At 30.8% G+C, this 23,674-nt stretch overlaps 1 protein-coding gene across 3 annotated transcripts in view; it reads right to left on the bottom strand.

Annotated features, from left to right (window-relative positions):
* LOC117169703 (dystrophin, isoforms A/C/F/G/H) overlaps positions 1–23,674 on the bottom strand; it is a 747,733-nt gene that overhangs the window by 488,574 nt on the left and 235,485 nt on the right. For all 3 annotated transcript variants that reach the window (XM_033356199.1, XM_033356198.1, XM_033356200.1), the window contains one exon: positions 7,370–7,475. In XM_033356199.1, coding sequence (XP_033212090.1) covers positions 7,370–7,475 — 106 coding nt within the window. The remainder of the gene's footprint in view (positions 1–7,369; positions 7,476–23,674) is intronic.

The following is a 23,674-nucleotide window of genomic DNA, read 5'->3' on the forward strand; positions in this document are numbered from 1 at the left end:
CAGGCGTCATTTAAAGGATCAAGCTCGACGAAAATGGTTCACATTAGTGAATACTAATGCCATCTCTTAGAATTTTCAGGTACTTATCAGACTGCCTAGTACAATTTTATATTTTTGACTTCAAAAATTCACTGGTGACTCATTTCTCAACTTGAGGCGACACGATAGGTTTGGCTGAGCACGGCAATGACTGCAGCGACATCTATAAGAAAATCGAAAATACAGTCTAGTGCCCCCTGGCAAGTATGAAGACAACTTCTTACCCGAAAATTGGTAGGATTCGGTTGGCAAAATTTTTGACCTGTTAGAAAGAGAAACTTAGCAACAAGAGAGACAGACAATATTCAACTATTTTTATCAAACCATGTTTCTCGGCTTACCTGCTCAGCTGAAGGGAAATATAGCAAATTGACAAATATCTCGTCTACACAATATGCGCGTAAAATATCAAATAATGTATTCGCATCCAATAAGACAAAAAATTAAATTAATAAAATTGTGTTTATAAATTTTCTATGCGCCCACAAAATCTGATTTGATGAACAAAACACGTTTTTTTTGGTAATTTTGCAATTTATCACGGTGAGAAATCGTAAAGCTAAAATCTAAAATATTTGAAAGTTTCATATTCCTCCAACTCGACAATTTAATTAAATTTTGTTCAATTCAATAATGTGTTGCTGTTCGTATAATCGAAGTGAGAGTAATTTCGTATGTAATGGTCTTTTTACATTCTCATCCTAATGAGAAGGTATTGGTTTATGTAAAATTTCACTTTGTCGGTTTTCATCAAATCTCCGCGTTTTGAGACCCACTGAGTCAGAAAAAACGATTTTTACGATGGTGTTTGTCTGTCTGTACTCAAACAATTTATCCTGATGACTTTTTCCTATAAAATGAAAATTATCAGAGTTAGAGAATTTCAAAATCCAAAAAAACGAACCAAAATGCACATTTCAAGCCAAACAACGCATGGTATGAAAAAAAGTCAAGAAAAGAAAAACGTTGATTTTTGAAAGCCCTACAAGATGATCATAACAACTTTTTTAATTTGGTCAAAAAGTTGAAAATTTCAAATTTCATCGTACCAAAATTAATGAAAAATCTAAAAATTCCATTTTTTGGTCGAACTATGCAAGATACGAAAAAAATGAATGAGCTGAAATTGCGCACCATGGAAAGACCTACAAATTTCTAATAAATCACTTTTCGATAGGACGCATAGATTTTGTTTTTAGTCGTAAAAAACAACACTGAAAACAAAAAATAAAAATTGTTTGGATTAGCGACACAAGCTACGAAAAAAATATGACAAAACTTGTTCATCCAAAAAAGAGAATCTGAGAAGTATTTAGTATTAAATTGACTGTAAAGCTGATGTTCCTTGATATTAAACTCCTTAAAATTTTTAACTTTGTAAGGCAAGTAATATATCATTGAAATCGGAAAAATTCGTAAATGCTGATAATGCTATTTTCAAATCGCTAGTTGAAAAATTTTCTTACTTTGACATGCCTGTGGATAAAAGACCCTTGCTGGAGTAAGTTCACATACACTAAAGTGCATGAATATACCGAAAAGTAGTAGAAAAAAAAGTCGGGTGGAGCCTGACCCATACCTGAAAATCAAGCAAAAAGTTTGTCGACCACTGCTCTAATGATAGGCTGTTTTGGAACAAATTGTCATATTTGGGCCACTGTTCGGGTCTTCAGGGCGTGGCGCGGTCAAGGAATTTCATTCAGCACCTAGAATCCCAAAACCTAATCCGCATCAGGAGGACGACTGAAAATTCTACAAGAATAAAATATTCCAAATAGAAAATGTACTAATTAGAAAATTACATTATCGGATATTTTGTTATTTCAGAAATTATATCACGTAATTTTTATATTGTGCTTCTTTTTCAAATTCAGTAATATCATAAGCTGTATAGGAAGTTTTATTATTTAGGAATTTTTAAATTGGAGAATTTTAATTGTCGTCAATTTTCTAATTCCTGGAATTCAAAAAAATTTTTTAATTAACAAAAGTTCAAACTTTGCATTATTTTTCGAGTTTTTTGGTAGAAAAAAAGCACTTTTTTACGGAAATCTACGGAAAGATAAATTGATTGATAATCACTTCTATTTTAGTTATGTTAAATGTGTAGTTTCGAATATAATTTGATATCAAGAGAGAAGCCCGCTAAATGTAAAAGTATATCAATCAAACATTAAATAAACAAAACTGCAAATTTTCATTATTTTTCGAGTGTTTTGTTAGAAAAAAAATACTTTTTTACTGAAATCCACGGAAAGACAAATTGATTTATAATCACTTTTATTTTATTTATATTAAAACTGTAGTTTGGGATATATTTTTATTTCGAGAAAAGCCCGCCAAATATAAAAGTATATAAATCAACATTAAATAAACAATAGTGCAAATTTTGCATTATTTTCCCAGTGTTTTGGTAGAAAAAAAAAACACTTTTTTACCGGAATCTACCGAAATATAAATTGATTAATAATTAGTTTCATTTATTAAATACTAAAAGTGTAGTTTCGGATATGATTTGATTTCGAAAGAAGCCCGCCTTATCAATATATGTAGCAATAAACATTAAATAATCGAAATATTCTCCAATGTTACGGACATTGCAGTTTTCGCAAGGATAGTCTCAAGTCAAGAATAGATCAGTAATGACCACTGGCGGTAAAGCCGAGAACTAAAAAACCGGTTTTCCGCAGAATTTTTCCTGGTTTATTTTACTTTCTTTTCAGCAAAACCTTGTTTAAATAAATGAATAATTTAATCTTTTTTATTGATATTATGTTTATTATTACTTTCATTCATTCAAATTTTTCATTAATTCAAATTTTGTTTTTTGCATTATTAAAAGTAAATCGAAATCTATTGTGGGCTTCTCTTCAAAATTCATTTTTTTCATTTTTTTAAATTTTTATTAACATAATCTTGGATTATCTAATTCCGAAAATTTTGGATGTTAAAAACGGGAGAAGCCCGCCACGCGGAAAGTAATAATAAACATAATATCAATAAAAAAGATTAAATTGTTCATTTATTTAAAGAAGGTTTTGCTGAAAACAAAGTAAAATAAACCAGGAAAAATTCTGTGGAAACCGGTTTTTTAGTTCCCGGCTTTGCCGCCAGTAGTCACTACTGATCTATTCTTGACTTGAGACTATCCTTGCGAAAACTGCAATGTCGGTAACATTGGAGAACTTACCTGCGTATACATCAGAACAAGACGAAGCCCTTGCTTATGACTCATTATTTGAGAAAATATAAAATTATAATACAAATATTACTGTATTTCCAAAGTTATTGAAGTATTTTGAATTAATACAGAGGAAAAATATACTAATTTCATCATTTATTCCAGGTCAAATAATGTGAGATCCTTTCAGAAAGGTTTTCTATCTGTCAAACCTCTTGAAAAATAATGCAAAAATTGCAATTTCGATTATTTAATGTTTATTGCTACATATTGATAAGGCGGGCTTCTTTCGAAATTAAATTATATCCGAAACTACACTTTTAGTATTTAATAAATAAAATGGAAGTGATTATTAATCAATTTATCTTTCCGTAGATTTCGGTAAAAAAGTGTTTTTTTTTCTACCAAAACACTCGAAAAATAATGCAAAGTTTGAACTTTTGTTAATTAAAAAATTTTTTTGAATTCTAGGAATTAGAAAATTTGTGACAATTTAAAATTCTCCAATTTAAAAATTCCTAAATAATAAAACTTCCTATACAGCTTATGATATTACTGAATTTGAAAAAGAAGCACAATATAAAATTTACGTGATATTTGGAATATTTTATTTTTGTAGAATTTTCAGTCGTCCTGAAGCGGATTAGGTTTTGGGATTCTAGGTGCTGAATGAAATTGCTTGACCGCGCCACGCCCCGAAGACCCGAACAGTGGCCCAAATATGACAATTTGTTCCAAAACAGCCTAGCCTTAGAGCAGTGATCGACAAACTTTTTGCTTCATTTTCAGGTATGGTTAGGCTCCAACCGACTTAATTTTTTCTACTACTTTTCGGTCTATTCATGTACCTTAGTGTATGTGAGCTTACTCCAGCAAGGGTCTTTTGTCCACAGGAATGTCAAAGTAAGGAAATTTTTAAACTTTTAATTTTTCAACTAGCGATTTGAAAATAGCATTATCAGCATCTACGAATTTTTCCGATTTCAATGATATATTACTTGCCTTGAAAAGTTAAAAATTTGAACGAGTTTAATATCAAGAAACATCAGCTTTACAGTCAATTTAATACTAAATGCTTCTCAAAATTTCAGTCTTAATAGACAAATTACATGTTTTTGGAATCGGAACAATACGTGGATTCCAAATATATTACTTTTAAGTCACTGATTGCAAAATTAGGAATTTTTTAATCTCACATTTTTTCCCATTTTCTAACAAAAGACCCCTGAGGAAAGGGGTGGTCTGGCCAAGCTTGCAGGTACTGCCGTAAAAGTAGGTCGTAAGGCAGCATTTTAAATTTTGATTTTGAATTTTGATCCAAAATAGCTGGGTTACGAACTTGTTCTTTTTTTTTAGACCTTAAAAAAGTGTTCCAAAGCAGAATCCAATCTGATAAATTTTTCGAAAGTTATCGTGCCTACAGAATACAGACTACAGACAGACAGACAAACACCTTCGTAAAAATCGTTTTTTCTGACTCAGTGGGTCTCAAAACGTAGAGATTTGATGAAAACCGACAAAGTGAAATTTTACATAAAACCAATACTTTCTCATTAGGATGAGAATGTAAAAAGACCATTACATACGAAATTGCTCTCACTTCGATTATACGAACAGCAACACATTATTAAATTGAACAAAATTTAATTAAATTGTCGAGTTGGAGGAATATGAAACTTTCAAATATTTTAGATTTGAGCTTTACGATTTTTCACCGTGATAAATTGCAAAATTACCAAAAAAACGTGTTTTGTTCATAAAATCAGATTTTGTGGGCGCATAGAAAATTTATAAACACAATTTTATTAATTTAATTTTTTGTCTTATTGGATGCGAATACATTATTCGATATTTCACGCGCATATTGTGTAGACGAGATATTTGTCAATTTGCTATATTTCCCTTCAGCTGAGCAGGTAAGCCGAGAAACATGGTTTGATAAAAATAGTTGAATATTGTCTGTCTCTCTCGTTGCTAAGTTTCTCTTTCTAACAGGTCAAAAATTTTACCAACCGAATCCTACCAATTTTCGGGTATAAGGTTGTCTTCATACTTGCCAGGGGGCACTAAACTGTATTTCCGATTTTCTTAGAGATGTCACTGCAGTCATTGCCGTGCTCAGCCAAACCTGCCGTTTCGCCTTAAGGCCATTTGAAGAGTGGGTCACGTGACCAGATTCCTACCTTACCCTCACTTTTTTTATTGCCTAACTTATTTTCACATGAAGCGCCACTTCGAGTTGAAAATTTGGGAGAATAAATAAGACGCACTAAGAAAGGTGGGTCTGGTTCTAAATTTTAATAATTATGAAAAAAGATTAAAAAATTATTTACAACATTTTTTTTCATAATTATACAAATTTAGGACCAGACCCACCATTCTTAGTGCTTCTTGCTTAGTATCCCAAATTTTTAACGCGATGTGACCTTTCGTGTGATAATAAGTGGGGAAATAAAAAAAGTGGTGGTAAGGTGGGAATCTAGTCCATGAACCACTCATCACATGGCCTTCAAGGATTCCTTTTGGACCTAAAATATCGGAAATGTATTCGCTTATATGCACGTATACGTAACTCTACACCGGACATAAGAAACCCGATTACGGGGACGCCCAGATTTAATTTTTAATTTTTAAAATGATCAAGCTCACGCCTTCGGTAGACATGGAGAACCTTCAAACAAGTTTATAAATTTTCTGATTTGTATTCTTAAAACCGTCTTTTTAAATATATTTTAATATGCTAATTAAGAATATGGACATGAAAATACCCGCCAATGTAACTATCAAGAAGATTCGTTTTTAGGTCTTTTTTTTCGAGTTTTTACCGCGGAAATCACATTTACGAATATGTTTAGGGTTATATTCATTAAAAACGCATAAGAGAATACGAAGGCACCCTTAACCTATTTCCAGCAGCCCCTTTCGATTTTACGATGATTATTGTATCTACCATTCTCTAGTTGTGGAAAGAAACAACGCACTACCAGATTCAAAAAATAATTGAAAAACCACACATTATAGAGAAATTGAATTCCTATATTTTTAAATCTGAATTTAACGTAACAGCTTTTTTGGGGAGTGGTGAAGGGATAATGTTAAGTTCTGTTACATGGTGTCAGAGCAAAAGGTAAACCTATACTATTGTGTAATATTTTGACCAATCCCACAATATAAAAATACATCTATTCAAAATTATCTTATGATATAAAGTTTATTCATTATGTCACTGTTAATACCCGAAATAATTTAGAGCTAATTTTAACTAGTTAAACGCGAAAATACCAGGATCATTTGTCAAATATATTTTTAGCTAATCAAAACGCGAAGTAACCAAGTGCTTTTGTGAAATCCCGAAGAAGTGTTAAATTCCATCTGATTTCGTGTTTTAACTGAAAATATCAGTTAAAACTAAATTCAACCAATTGTGCTTTCGAAAGAACTAGTTTTGCCTGCACTATTCACTATTCGAACCACACTGAACAGTACAGGTATAACTAGATTTCTCAAAAGCACAATTGGGCGAATCTAGTTTTAACTGGTACATATTTTCAGTTAAAACGTTTTAATTAGTTTAACTGTTTCACGGTAGTGAGGCGTGGCCATAGGTGGGATTTACCGTGGTTACACTGGGAGCTAGTGTCATTTTCATTGCTGGCAGTTTCTCCCAGTGTAACTCTGCGGTGATTGTTTTCTTAAGTTTTTAAAATAAGACATACACAATTGATAAATACCCATTAATATTTTCCAGTAGTGAAACACTAAAAAGGAAAAAAACTCGAATTTCAAACAATCAACTCCGTGCCTTTAACGTAATTCTCTTTAAAACAATAAATGGATTTTAGGTGATTTTTCCGGATTTCACGGTTGAATTAGCACGCCCGATTTTCTCATTAAAATTTCGACAGTTAAAGGACTACTTTTAGTTAGGAAAATCTTCAACATTTCTCGATAGCGCTAAAGCCATTTACTAATTTATCATTTAGTTAAGTCGCTGGATTAATCTTTAATTATTACTTCGAAAAGTAATTTATACATCTTATGTTAAAAAAAATGTTGCATCCCAAATTTAAATTTTGTACTAAAACAAGCGTGGCAAATAAGAAATTTCAAAATGCAATTTTATATATTACATAACAATTTTTCACTTACCCTTGCCGTGTAACTGCTGGCGATTTGTATCAGCACGAAGGTTCTCTGCAGTGTGAACCAACTCGTCCAACTGTGGTTTCTTCTGTTCTAGCTCTCGAAGAACAGTCTGAAACCAAAATTAAATATTATTACTAAAAATATACAGATTTTGAAGAAGTTATTCTGTGAGTATTTCTTAATTTTATTATCTTCCAAATTATACTTTAAGAAATAGTAGTGTAAATAGGGCACATTTTTGCAAACATAGAGAAGTTTTAAGGAATGAGACACAGAATTCATAATTATTCACAGAGCTGGTTTTTGATCAAAAAATATAACCAAACAAAAAAAAATTCTTTTATTTTTAATTGCTATAGGTTTAGAAATTTGTTTTCACTTATTTGAAAAGATAAAAATCAGCTTTTCAAGACAAAAACTTTTAGATTTATTTTAATATTTTCAAATATTTAAAAAAAAATTCTTTAGTCACAACATTTAATTTAAATGTCGATCACTATTAATTTAAAAATTTTAAATGCACGATTTATGAAATTATTTTCAAAATTCAAAAAATGTTTTGAAATTGCCTTCAATTTTTTCTTTGAAAATTAAAAAAGGGTATGATTTAAAATCGAGGTCATCATTAAAAATTTTCAAATCATAATAACTAAAGTGTTGTCTACGAATTCTACCAAATTTAAATTGAATATGTAAACAAGTTCAGTACTTTCAAGATTTAAACCCCTTTAGATTAAACTTTAAAAACATTAAACATTCGGATTCTTTTATTATCAGATGTCTTTTTAGTAATTTTCAGATTCATCCTCGTTCGATGCATGTCCTCTTTAAAAATTTTTATAACTTGCAAATTAGAAAGCATTTTTTCTTACATTTCGTGTATATTTGACTTGCTCTCCGAATCTTTTTGAAATTGAAAAAAAAAACAAAGTATTAATTTAAATACTTTATTCCATTATAATTGAATTCTTTTACGTTTCAATCCAAGATGAAGAACTTTGGGGACAAATTTTAAAAATATTCCAGTCATGTAACCATAAAAGTTAGGAAAATGTACTTCTATTAGGCTGCGAATTCTGAAATTAACATTTGAATGTAAGAAGTATGCATATATTTTCAAAAAATTACAAAAGCTATATTGGGATAATGGAACCTGCATTCGCAGAAGAGAAGTGTAGTTTGTAAATTCATGTTTGCAATGAACAAAAAACGTAATAAGCTGCCTTAGAAATATTGAATTTCCCTTGAAATATTTATGCCCTCGACATAAAGACTTTTCTGCGATATTGCGTGGCTACAGACTATGACGGTTGGGTCGATTGCCAGTTCCAGATATTTACATACCAACCACCAAGAATGAAAGTGCTTTTTCAAAAGTTCTTAAAGTTAACGTCTTCAAGTCTGAAAATGTTCTCTTCTTAAATTAAAAAAATTCAATTTCCTTAAGGTCTGTACCTAAATGAAGTGATTTTTTACAAACATTTTAAATGCAGTACCTTCTTTTTTAAGGGTCCTTAAGTTTTGAAACCTCACGAAAAACGACGATCTTTCTACAACAGAGTTCAATTTTCAACCAAATAATTGAATTTTCAACTAAAGAGATGAATTTTAAACCAAGAAAATTAATTTTCCACAAAAAGACGAATTTTTCACAAATTACACAAATCTCAAACCAAATAGTTAGATTTTTAAACTAAGAAAGATAATTTGTTCGTCAAAAACAGAAAAAATATTAATTAAAAAAATTAATTAACTTCCAAAGAAAGAATTTTCTACAAAACAGTTGAATTTCCGAACAAATGGTAAAATTTTTAACACAAACCAATGATTTTGCAACAAACAAAAATTACTATATAAATAATATACAAACAAAATATTAATTTTCGAACAAACAATTGCATTATTATGAACAAAATTATTTTCTACCAAAAAACACGAATTCTCAACAAAATACATCACTTTTAAACTAAGATATATTTTCATTTTTTAATAAAAAAGACTAATTTGTAACAAAATACATTCAAAATAATTCCAAATTCATATTATTGGATCCAATATGTTGGATACGCATTTAAAAAATATATTCGGACCTTGATAAAATTGATGATACTTAGGTTTTTGGGTTCGGTGATTTTAAATAAATTGTTGGATTTTTTAAGTTCAAAATGGCGCATCAAATATGGAGGATATGAATTATTTTGAATATCTGGAGCTTGAAAACATTGGTGATACTTTTGTTTTTCGGTCATTGAATTAAAAAGAGGTGTTGGGTTTTCAAAAATCGAAATGACGAACGCAATATGGTGGATCAAAGTCCTCAAAAATGTTTAGAACTTTATCGGATTATCCGTATTTATGTTTTTGAAGTTGTTAAACTAAAAACGTAATATATCCAATGCCGAATAAAAAATGTTAAGTAAACAAATAATAAAAATGGTAGTATCAGGTTATGTTACAGAGTGAATAGTTCTTATAAATTTCTGCTCGCAGCCGTACCTGAGTCACACTTCGATTCAGCGACCCCCAACCTCTAACCATCAGCAATTTTATACAGATCCCAACATTTTTAATAACTCATGTTCGCCATATTGGATCTGGCATTTTGAATTTAAAAAATCCAAAATCTTAGTTGCAATCAGTGACCTCAAAAACCGATGTACTATATCCATAACAAATTTCCAAAAATTCGGGAAGACAGCCCTGTTACAAGACTTAAAAACAATTAACTTCGCGCCCCTACGCCTTTTCAACGTGTTATGGGAGTTTATACGACACTGCTGCAATTAATCACATAAATAATTTAAGTAATCCCACTAACATCGATCTAATAAAAAAAATCAAATATCAAACTCGAGATATTTTCAGGAAAATTCTGTAAATATTCTAGTGCCTGTCGTACCTATAGCTATTTATTCATTTAAGATTATGTATTAGCAATCAGTCGCTCGAGGCAATTGGCATGTCCAAGAAAAGTGATAGGCAAATAACCTATTTTACGGAAACAAGCAACACAACATCATTTAAAAATAATCATAAACTATTTTTCAACAATATCCTTACATCTGAATTCATCCAGAATTATTTATTGAGAACTATTTTTAATTTTTGCGACAAAATTGCTGAAGTGGTATGGATTAAACTGGATTTAAGCTCATATTAAAGACCGCAAAAAATTTCTTATTTTTGTAAGATCATTTATTACTTAAATTTGACCAATACGGTAGCCGAGGAGTCTAAGTTCCGCGATCAGCTCATGTATTATTCAATGCCAACCCCTAAGGACGGAACGCACAAGCTTAATTCCTAACTTTCTTTATACTCTTTTGGTTCTTCCAATGTCAACAAGAAATATTTTTATCTATAGATTCTGCTTAAACTTTAAGCGTAATAAATTATGTATTTTCAGCACGAACCACATTGATTTCTTTGTATTTCTTAATTATGCTTCAAGCTTTGAAAATATCCAGCCAAGAATCACAATATTTTTTTAAGTATAGTCGTTTTAAACAAGCATGCAAAAATAGCATACCAGTGAAAACTTCGTCCTATAAAAGATACCAAATATCAAAGTATCGGAATATGAATCCTTTGAACCGGAAATGCGAGCTGAAATGGCAAAATGTTTAAAACCCTTTAATAAATGACCGATATACGCACTATCCAATATCAAGTCTTCCCAGCTGTTTATCTTTGTGGAAAATATCTAAAAGTTACAAAATTTGGAACTGAAAAGCTAGCTGTTAATTTTGAGAGGAAAGTATACAATTTTGTATTTGCAAAAAAAGACTCATTTCTCGTCCACTACTGCCAGGAGGTAAAGTTGCAGAATGAAAAGAGAAAAAAGAGATAGATATATGGGCAATTCCTTGGAAGCTTTAACTGTTGGGATGCGAGAGACCATCCTACAGTAGATAATGAATTTTAATATTTTAGCACGTATACTCCCCTCACTACTATCGAAATGAAATTAATGATTGTACTTACATTAGCATGTTAAATTAATGATTACGTACTGTAGGTTCATTATCTACTTTAGGGTGGTCTGTCCTATCGATTTATTGAAAAATGAATTACAAAGCATATGGAAATAATTTTGTAGGTTGCTACTGATGTGAGAGATAATTAGCACATTGTAAAGAGTGATTCCTTTAGGATCAATATTAAGAGGAATTGTAAGGAAAGGCCATCTTTTTACTTAGGACATGCCCGGGTGGAAATTTAAGTCAGGGGCTGGCCGGGGTTTCTGGTCGGGATCCAACCAGCATCGCCACGCGGCACTGGCCAGCGTCAGGCCATGGAGCATGACCGGGAGCTGGCCGGGAGCTGGCCGAGGATTTCGAGCATGGCCCGGAAAAGATTAATTGCTGCTTTACTAGATTTAAATAATTCGTGTTTCAATTGTATGAAGAGCATCTGTCACTGTGTTAGGGGATCAATTTGATTCTTTTTTACCGTAGAATTGGATTATATTAATATATAAAATTCCACACGCCCAGCACACAGGCAACATTAACTATTTTCGCGTAGCCTTTGAGAGACAAACGGGATTTAAAAAATAAATATTAAATGATTGCGAGTATTTTGACTTTAAATATTAATAGTCCTGTTTAGACTAAATACATATATTACATTTTTAAACATTATATTACAAATAAAATTTATAACTGCGCTAAACCGACTAGTTGAAACTCGTTGAAAAAGCCATCCTCATAAGCTACAGTTCAGAAAAGTTAAAGTACCAACTTTTAAGTACTCTTTTTATAATTATTTATTATTATGCGGCGTTATTTAAATATAAAATACACGAACTTTTAACAGTAATATCAGTAAAATACTTTTTAAATAAATAATTTAAATCGATTACAATTTTTCTTCGCGTGATATTTTGTTTTTTTCCCGTTCTAGACTATTTTACAACTTTTTACAATGACAGGAAATGTAATTTTTTTATCAAAATTTGAAAATTTTCATAAAGATGGAACTTAGAACTTAGAACATCCATGCGGGTATACGCATCCATTTTTTAACGAAATCAGAGAAAGTAATTAAGTTATACACAAAGTTCAACCATTTTATTATTGCCAATCAGCACCCGGCCAGCTACCGTCTGAACATACGATCATTAGATCTGTCGGATCAGAGCCCAGTCAGCCCCCGACTGGGGTTTTGACACAAATTTTATCCAGCGAACCCCCGACCAGCGCACGGCTAGGCTTTTAAAAAACAAACATAGCCCGGCCAGTCCCCGACCAGAAACCTTGTTGTACCAGGGCTAAACCGGGCTATTTCGACACGGGTGCATCACCATTATTACGATTTTTAGTGGTTCTTTTGCTTTCTTTAACCGTTGTCCTTCTTTTTTTTTTTAACATTTTATATTTTATTTTCATAGTAATTTGATACACTTCATTCGTTAATATTATTTTCCAATGCATATTTAATGTAGAAGGTTACTTCTGTTACATCCATTGATGTATTAACATAAATGTCAATACTGATAAATGTTGATCGATTCCTAACCAATACACCAAAAAGAAAAACTGACCCTATTCGTCTTATTTCTCCGAGATAATATAACCGACGCCTTCAAACTGAATACTTCGAAGGACGTGGTTTTGATTTATTACTTACATTGAATCGAAGTTGTAAGGTCCCAGAGTAGATGGATTTCGCAGCGGCTACAGGAAATGAATTTACATATACTATAAACTGAAAATCCAATTAAAACCATTTAATACTCAGATTAAAATTTATTCTCCAGGGAAGAGATCAAGTTACCAGCAATATAGTTTCGCAAAATTTTCGCAAAATCGAATCAAAATTACCGGTTTGAATACGAGTTAGATAGGAAGCGTGGTATTCTATCTTTACTCTTGAATTGGTAAGAAGTCGATCACTAATTAACTCAAGTAAAAACTTTTACAAATTTTAATTGTATTTCACTATTTCTTTTAGTAGCTTAAAAACTTAACTAAAGTCTTAGCACTAAATCGTTAATAATTAGTATAAATTTGAACTTGAATAAAATAGTGATCCTCTTTTTATTATTCAAATTCGGAGTATGGATAGAAAAACAACCTACCCACGATATTTGACAAACGAGGCGAGCGACTGCACGATATTTATTTTTCACCAACAAATCAGGATTTTGTGCAATTCAGCCTACATCTTTACCGACCGATAACTATTAACAACCCTGTTGCACGAAAAATTTGAATTTATGCGCATACAAAGGATTTAAAAGCATTACTGTTTGAAAAAAAATCGTACGTTACTGTACTAATTTGTGAGACTCGAGCAAATAAAATTTTCAAAGATATATAGGTATAATGTAGCTGACGAGTTTCAAAATATCACTCCTAAGGAATTATCGAGAAATGTAATGCGGAATATGAAAACGCGTGCATTTCAGCTGATACCCGTCAGGAAACTGGTTGATTTCGCTACCGACACAGGTTTTGGGGATGCCCTTCTCTCCTTCTATCCACGGGACATAGCCTTCGGGGGTGCTGAATTTGTATCGCAGAGGGTTCTGCTTTTAGTGATTGCCCCGAGCTTTTCTCGAACAGTTACGGTAAACCGAACAAAATTACACTTTAAAAACAAAGTATTATTTTAGACCTAGTTTCCGTTATTACAATCAGACTCCCATCAGAAAAAAACAGTGTCCAGTGGTACTCTAATGAGATCACTGGTACAAAACCAGATTCATTTATTTTGCATTGAAAATAAGAACATGTTTAATCAATTTTTTTAAAGAAACTGAGATTCTTTTAGAAAACTTCAATTCCTAATTGTGTCATCTGGTCTTTTGATTTGAAGTTTTCCTACCTAAAGAACCTTTTGTTGGCTTCTTTAGAAATGATAAAAGATGTTAATTTTTTTAATATCCGTTGTTTTTTTCAAAATATGTCCATTTTTATTATTTTTAATGCTGAATCACGACAGGTTAATTAAAAGTAGTACTAAGGAGTAGGTCTTATATCCATTTTTTATTTTAATTTTTCATTTTAAAATACGAAAGTCTGTCAACATTTCGCAGTTAGTTAAATTGGACCTTATTTTTCAAATGAAAATGCAGGAAGAAAGTTATAATAATTTATTCAAATCCGAATAATAATTGGATTGGCAAGTGTTTCAATATCATTAAACTTTCATTCCAAATTAATTTCTTAAACTTTATTTTCATTAATATTTTTATATATGACAATTAATTGAAAGACAACAAACATTATAAGAAACAGCAAGTGTTTAATTTATAATTAAAAAATAATAATCTTGAAAAATTTAGAATTTAGTGTTGTTTTTTTACATGACGGAAAATCTGAAATCGTCGATACAATACCAAAGATAATTAAAAATATTTCTTCTGGCAAACTTTCGCTGATTAAAAAGGGGACAATTCAAATTGTCCAAAAATAATTTTAGCCAAATTTTAAACAAGAATCTTCTCAAATATTTCAAATATCACGATTCAATGGCTAAATTTGTAATTTTGTATCACACTTAACCCTATATATTGCTTCATCTAAATTCCCTACAAAAAAATGTAATCGCTTTTTATTCTGAGATTTGGAACGATATTAAATATTTAAATTGCGTGTCGAATCTAAAAAGCTCAAACTATATGTAAAATAGCTAGATCGACGATAGTCACAAGTTTTTTGAAAAAATTCTTCTTGAAGTTATTCATAAGTTTCTTCTCGTGCTCCAAGAAACATTATATTTGGAAAATAAAATATTATATATAAAAAAATACGTATAGATCTAGTTTACATAACAATTGAATAATTATTATAATAGAAAAAGAATTAATTATGATACGTTTTTTAAAGAGATAGTTTATACCCATCACTGTTTTGCTACCTAATTCGATGATTCAATTTGGAGTGGATCGTCGCAAGATTCGCTTTGCGCATACGCAATTTCCTATTGTGTGTGTACATATACATGCATCAGATGAAACGAAAAAAAATATATTACCACCGATAAGATTTTACTTTCTATTTTGTTAAATTTCTTATTCTACAAGACCATTATAAACATAAATTATCCCAACTCGCAGTATCCTATTTTTCTCTCTCTAAAGTATAAAACTAAATAAACGAAAGCTGATGCTTCAAGCTTTCAACATTCTTTAACTACACAAAGGTTTTCTTTCTCCACGAGCTTTCTGAATTTAATGGTTACTTTTATCTTTCTCATATTGACTCGTGCATAAAAAAAAACCATTAAAACTAAATTTATGCATAGAAAATTTTTAAATTTTCCGCATACCAGGCAGAAGTATTCCTTACGAGAATTTTTAATTATATCTCGACTGAAATCCACCAACCGATAATAGTAAAAAAAATTTCAACTTGAAGAAAGTATTTATGAAGGAATTTAGTTCACCGTATATTGAAATAACTGAAAGTAATGTAAGATTTAAAATTTGAAAAAAGAATGAAAAATGTACCGTGACAAATTATGTTTAATCGCGAAGATTATGACACGCTAGTTTCTGTATGCCTCCCGCAGAACCTCAGCTTGGGAAAAGCTCTTGCTCGTAAACGCGAGATATGACGCTAACGGCTTACATTGAAGGGGAGGAGGAACTTGCACGAGATTCAGAAATTAAATCCGCGTTTTTACACTGACGCTATATACGTATCCAGGAGCTTTAAACCGATTGCTGCAATATTCTTCCAACGAAACGTCAACAACTGTGTTATGTCGCGTCATTTTTCTTCCAATAATAACCCGAGAAATCTTAAGGCGATTTAAACTTTTTTCCAATAAAAAATAAACCGCAATTTGATTTTAACCATTTAAATATAGAGAATAATCTTTTCTCAGTGTTTTAAATAACGGTACTAACATTAGAATTTTTTCCAGATTTAATCAAAAGATATAATTTCTAAAGTAGTGAGATATTACAATCTCTTTCGTCGCTTCTATGATCATTCAGATACCAAAGTACATGACAAAAAATGAAATAAAAAAATTATTGGATTGTACCCTTCAATTAAAAAAATATCTAAAAAAGCCCAGTAATGTTTTCAGTATCAAATGATTGATCACATTCCTATTTTCATCATAAACTTGATTGAAGAGCTTCTAATTTGACTATCAGCATGGAAATAAACATAAATTCTAATTTTGTAACATCTTTATTATAAAATATTGGGTAAGTGAAATTAAAATATTTTTAATTTAAATTTATTATTTTCAATCCTGCCACAGCCTAATTTGCTTGGAAAACTAACAAAAATTTACTAATATATATAATTAATGAGATTAATTTTCTTTTGTATTTATAAAAATTCGATTCATACGAATTAAAAATGATTCGATTTAAATTAAAAATTGAAAAATTAAAAATATAAATAATTCATTGAGTTCAGTAATTTCGAAATAATTAGAGAAAAATGCAAGGGAGTTGACGAGAATTTGATTAAATGCTTAAGAATTCATAGGATTTGAGCAATTTTAGGGAATTTTAAAGAATTGCAGAGAATATGGGACAATCTCTTTAAATTTTTGAACCCCTGTGAAATTCCTCACTTCTTTTGAATATATTTTTTTACAATATTTCCTGAAATCTTGGAAAATTTATTAAAATACGTTGAAGAAAGCCTTTAAAATCCCTTAAAGTCTTTGAAACCTAAAAAATCTGATCAAATCTCTTAAAATGTTTTAAAATATCATAAAACCCTATAGTACCTGTGAAACCGTTCAATATCTTCCGAAAATCTGTAGAAATCTCTTTACATTTTTTTGTCCTCTTGAAAACACCATGAAATCTTTTACAATACCCTAAAATATTTGATATCCTTTAAAAATTTTTTTAAACTCTTTTAAACTTCTGAAGGCTCTTGAAAATGCCTTGCATTTTTAAAATAACCTAACATCTTTCAAATTTTGTGAAATCCCTTCAAATTATTCAAATATATTTAAAAATGTTTGATATTGTAGCGTAACATAACTTAAAGTATAGTATTTCGAAAATAGTAGAAAGTAGGCAAATAGTTCGAAAGCGGAAACACGGAAGGTTTCGAGTTGCAATAAAGTAATTTAGCAGATTTAACCATCCGGGTATAATGGCGCAGCGCAGGGACTAAGATAAGCATGTCCGAGCGATTGTTTCGTTTCGTGACATTCCTTCGTAGCCCTTTTCCATCGTAGGAAAAGTGCCGTTATATTTGCGAACGAAAAGGTCCTCTGACCTGGGTGCGAACCCTGGAAGTGCGTTTTCGAATAAACAGTACGACACCCGACACGGTTGAGAATACTTCGTCTCCCGTCCCGATTTACTTTGAATATTTCTGTAAATTCTGATTTGTTTAATTGTTTGAATAAATTATTCATTGTTAATGAATCACGCCTCGTTCACTTAAACTTTAAATAATACCTAATATCCTTCACTTCCCATATGAGAACACTACAATATATTTAAAAATACTCTAAAAAATGTCAAAAATATTTTTAAAAATTCGAAATGGTTTCTTTCAATGAAACAAAATTGGCTAAACTGGTCTTTTTATTTTTTAAACTGAATAAAAAGTGACTACAAGTAACTCTGTGACAGCCCTGATTATTCCACACAGTTATTTAAAGTGCTCCTTATCGAAATTCCCTGACCTTTCCCTGACATAAGATTATCCTAATTATTGGAAGAGCAAGCGCTAAAATCAGAAAACGTAACAGAAATTAAATAAAGGAATGGCTGTTCTAGAATGAGAATTAGAGTTTTATAAAAAGAAGCACGGAATGCTTGCACTAATGGTACACGAGCTATGTGACAAGGAAGTAGTCATTAATCATTGTCAAAGGATCAATGCCCTGAAAAACATTGTAAAAGCATGCCATGAAAATAGAGCGTCTGAGAAACACGAACCTTTAGTTTCGTGTCAAAGTTATATCAGTTATGGTATTTCATTTACGCAACTTAATACGAATATTGTTAATTAAATAACTGTGATAAGTGCACTGAACAAAGATAGTAGTCCACACACGTACGAGCCAAATGATTACTTTTGATTTATATTAGAAAAGAATGTATATTTGAATTCAGAATTGACCAACCCTTTGATTTGGATATACATCTACAGAATTCAGTGAAATTCAGGAGTGAAATTATTCCTATTGGAAAGCACTTGTATTTCGATTAGATTTAATTTGAATTTACTTTTTAATGCAGAGGAATTAATTTTCTATAAATACATTAAGAATTGAGTGAATTTTAATTGTCTGTAACTCTTTGAAAAATGTATCCAATTGAATGCGATTTTTAATTCAGTCAATATGTCACTATAGTATTTTTAAATTCTAATTATAATCAGATAATATCTTAAATTCAGGCAAATTTTTTCTAAATACATTTACCATTCATTTTTTGAATTTAGATGACTCCATTTTGAATTTGGTTGACTTCTCCCGAATTTAGTGAAATCACTTCGAACATAATGCATTTGAGTTTACAATAAATTTAGTTAAATTCATCCGAATTCCAAATGTTCTTTCTTGAAATTATTTTCTACAACTTCGGAATTCAATAAAGCGTTTACAAAAGAATACTATCCCTGCCCTGTACTCAGTTCCAAGAACCTTTTCACAACTTTTTTAATCTCACTGGTGAATCTTGCAAACGTGTATTGTGATTGTATTTCTCTTGAGCCAATATAATACCAGAAGAAACTGATAAAAGGAAGTAAAAATAAAGAAAATATTTATTTAATATTTCTTGTCATTGCAATTCAACGCAATTTCCTAGGCTTTTGATATCATGAACGTGGTGAATATGAACTATTGCTATCACGTGTAGTACACGGGGGCATTATAACTGAAGCAATTAATGTTTAGAACAACCCACTGCAGCATACAGTTATATATATTCAATGATTTGTTCGCGTGCCAGTCGCTCGTTTTATCACCATCCAAGCTTTCCCGCTGTTGCACTGCCAAGTGCCGCAAGTCAGGATGAAAAATTTGGAAATTATCCAGAATTACTTCTTCTACATTTGCATATCCTTTTTTTCGTGACAGTGATTAATAATAATTCTGACCGTGAAAGTATATCAATGAAATGGAATGAAATATACGAAAAGAAGCTTGAGGCAGAAAAAGTGCAGAACCGATAAGAGAGGATCCATCAATTAAGTAAAGATGCTGTTTTAATTTTAGACCCCCCCCCCCTCCTCCTTATGTGAGATTATATATTTTTCACTCAATATATCAGTTATTTTAACGACTGTGAATGAGATTTCAGAAGATATAAAGGGATTTTAAAAGATTTGAAAGGATTTTAAAGTATGTCAAAGGATTGCAAAGTATTTGAAATAATTATAACATTTTTACTAAATGTAATAAGATTTCCAACTCTTTTCGGGGATTTTGTGAGATTTTAAGGGTTTTTAGAACATTTTAAAAGCTTAAAAGAATCGTAGGAGTGATTACGAAGGTTTACGAAAGGTTTACGCACAGATTTCAAATAATTTATGAAGATTTCAAGAGTTTCAAGAACCTGGATTTTCCAGGGATTTTGCAAGACTTAAGGCAGTTCAAAGAGTTTAATCAGATTTCAAGGGACAACAAAGAATTTGAACGCATTTTGAAAATTTCGAAAGATTTCAAGATATTTCAATGGATTAAAAAAACTCCTCATGATGTGAAAAGATTTCAAGTGATTAGAAGGTATTTCAAAGGACTACAAAGTATCTTAAGCAGTTACACAATTTGTATGGAATGTAACGAGATTTCTCAAGCTTTTTAAAGATTTTAAGGAATTACAAAAGTTTTAGGATATTTCAAGCGATTAAAAAGGATTACGAGAGTTTGCACATGTTTCAAATGAGTTTCAACGATTTGAAGAGTTTCAAAAAATTACTTAGTACAATTTCATAGAGAATCTCCACTTTTTCAATTGATTTTGCAAGATGTTAAGTCACTTCAAGGAGTGTAATTAGATTTTAAGAGGTACCGAAGGTTTTCGGCGGATTTTGAGGCATTTCAAGGAATTAGGAACCATTTACGCGGATTGTAAGGGATTTTAAGGAATCTTATTGGCGTTAAAAACATTTTATTCTATGTTAAAATAATTTAAATGTTATTAAGAGATTCAAAAAGATTTCCATGGTTTGAAATTTCAAGGTACCTCGTAATATGTTAAAATACTTCACGCAATTTAAAGGATTTTGATAGATTAGTAGAAATTTTAAGCGGTTTCGAAGGATTTTAAAGGATTGCAAGGAATTTTTATGAGAGTTAATATTTCAAGTGATTTAAAGGATTTTAAACAATTTGCCGGAACCTCCAAAATTTTAAGAAATTTTCATAGTATTAAAGGGATTTCCACTGTTTTTAGAAGAGGTCTCGAGATCTTCACTTTCTAGACACCTCAGTCGTTTTAAAGTATATAGTTGTATTGCCAAAAATTAGATGTCTGAAGAATCTAATTTTTCTATAATTTTAGGAATTAAAATAATATTACTGAGTATCTCATTTTAAATAAAAAATATTATTTTCTATAAATAAATTTTTCAAGTTAAAAAAAGAATTATTTTAACAATTTTTGTTTAAAAATTGAAATTTTTGCTTACTATCGCTTTTTATCAATTTTTATAAATAAATGGTTGAATTTTAAAAGCTGATGTTTTTTGTCGGGAAAAACGTTTTTAGGGAAAGAAAATCCTTTTCAGCAATTTTAAAAAATACAAATATTAAAACTTCATTACCTTATTTCCCTGAAATACCTGATTAATGAAAAAATTTTTAAAAAAGCACTGCAGACTTTCTGAGTTACATGTTTCGAAAAGAATTAGAGAAAATGTCATGTGAGTTTACATTTTCTTTTAAAATTGTTGAAATAAAAATCTTAAAAGCTTCTTTTGCAATCTATATATCTAAATTGGCTTTTGACTGGCAGTGAGAAAGTATGCAGCTGGTTTCATGAATAGCGAATACGTCAAGGTAAGTGCAGCAAAGGAATGCCCGCGCGTGTGTGTGTTTGCCCACGTATTTATAAGCGAGGTTCAGGAACTAGCCGAATACGGCTACCCAACCCCATATTCTTGGATATAGCTAACTCTCCTGCTCTTACTCCGTCTTTCCAATCGGAAATCAATAGCAACATTGCCGTGACAACCCCATTGCTTTTGGTCGTCTTTAATCGCATCCGTACACCTCTCCACCCTCACACCAATTAAACTACTGAATACCAATGCTCGTCCCCTCTACGACTCAATTAACGTCTTTACAACTCCTATTGCTTTAACTAACTGGCTTTCCGTTTTCAGATGAAAAGGCGCGCGGTGTGCCCCCATTTATCCATAAATGCATCAATTGGATGTTCCAATTTTTTCACATTAAGAGGATCCTTACATTTCTACTTTCAAATTTCCATTTTTTACATTCTCATCAGAGAAGGTACTAGATTTGTGTAAAATTGGACCCCTCCCACCCCAGTTTTTGTCAAATGTCCACGTTTTGAGAACCCCTGAATCTGAAAAACAGGTTTTTACTAATGTGTCTGTCTGTATCCCTGTATGTCTGTCTGTATGTCTGTCTGCCTGTGACCACCATAACTGTTGACAAAATTAATCTATTATATTAACCTTTGGTACACTTGTTGATTGTCCTAAACTAAAGGTCAAGTTCGCTAGTCAGCCATTTTGAATGAAAATTCAAAAAGTGGGCACATTTTCAATATATTTTTAGGACCACTTTTTTAAAATTCAAAAATTCTCTGTACGGTTATTCATAGTATTCAAAAAATTTAACAATTTATCCAAATGACTTTTTTCGAAAAATCAAAAATTACTAGAGTTCTAGTATTTTCAAAATAAAAAAAAAGCAACTACAATGAACAATTTAAGCCAAACAACGCATGATACGAAAAAAAGTCTGGAAAAGAAAAACGTTGCTTTTTGGAAGCCCTACAAGATTGTGTTAACAACTCTTTCAATTTGGTCAAAAAGTTGAAAATTCCAAATTTGATCGCACAAACAATGTTTGAAACCACATTTTTTCAAGATGTGAAAATTCTTTGCACGGTTGTTTATAGTACTTCAAAACTTTAACAATTTATCCTTCTGACCTTTTTCTATAAAAAGAAAATTGTCAGAGTTAGAGCATTTTCAAAATCCAAAAAACCACACTAAAATGAACATTTTAAGCCAAACAACGCATGATATGAAAAAAAGTCAGGAGAATAAAAACGTTGCTTTTTGAAAGCCATACAGGACTATGATAATAACTTTTTTAATTTGGTCGAAAAGTTGAACATTCCAAATTTGATCGTACCAAAAATAATTAAAAATCCAAAAATTATATTTTTTGATCAAACTATGCAAGATACGAAAAAAATGAAAAAGCTCAAATTGCGCGCCCTGGAAAGAACTACAAATTTATAATGAATAACTTTTCGATATACTACGAAAAAAAATGAGACAAACCTTGCTTATCCAAAAAAGAGCTATAATTTTTTATAGGACTCGTAGTTTTTGCTTTAATCGTAAAAAATAACATTAAAAATATAAATATTAAATTTGTTTGAAAAAACGACACAAGGTATGAACTGAAATTACCAGGAAAAAGTTGTTCGCCTAAAAAGATCTATAAATTTATTATTAATCATTTTTCGTTAGGACGAGCAGATTTTCTTTTAATCGTAAAACATAAGATTAAAAATTCAAAAATTAAATTTTAAGAAAAAGGACAGAAAAACGAAAAAGGACAAAGGATTGTATATAGGACCTTATATAGGTTCCGGTATTAGACCATATGCAGACGCACAATAGTTTTTCTTTAATCGTAAAAAACAAGATTAAAAATAAAAAACATAAAAACAAGGAAATAAGAATTAGTATGATTCAATTTTTATGCATATTATGAATTGTAATGATATAAATTGATTGAAATGATACATGTTTTAGCGCACCTTAGAATACAATTTAAAGCAAAATATGAAACAAATATTAAAATAATCATGATAAATGCAATTTTCTCTTTATTTTGCAATTTTTGAATAAGCAATCCCAGACAGAGTCACATAAAAATGTAGTATAATTGATACAAAAGTGTTATGTATAATGTAGAAAAGTTGACATGTTGGAAAAAATAGAGTGGAAAGCACGAGATACGTGATGAGAGAAATGCAAAGACCAAGCGCGGAGTGCGATTGCCATCAGTCGGGGGCTGTACCAGGTGTATACATATGAAACCGGGATTGACATCTAGCGGCCAGTAGGCACACTTGTAGGCACTGTCGGAACTTACCATTTGTGCTAATTGGCGTATTGTCATCTGTCAACAATATCCAATACCAAA

This window comes from Belonocnema kinseyi, chromosome 3 (assembly GCF_010883055.1).
Source record: "Belonocnema kinseyi isolate 2016_QV_RU_SX_M_011 chromosome 3, B_treatae_v1, whole genome shotgun sequence".
NCBI classification, from domain to species: Eukaryota; Metazoa; Arthropoda; class Insecta; order Hymenoptera; family Cynipidae; genus Belonocnema; species Belonocnema kinseyi.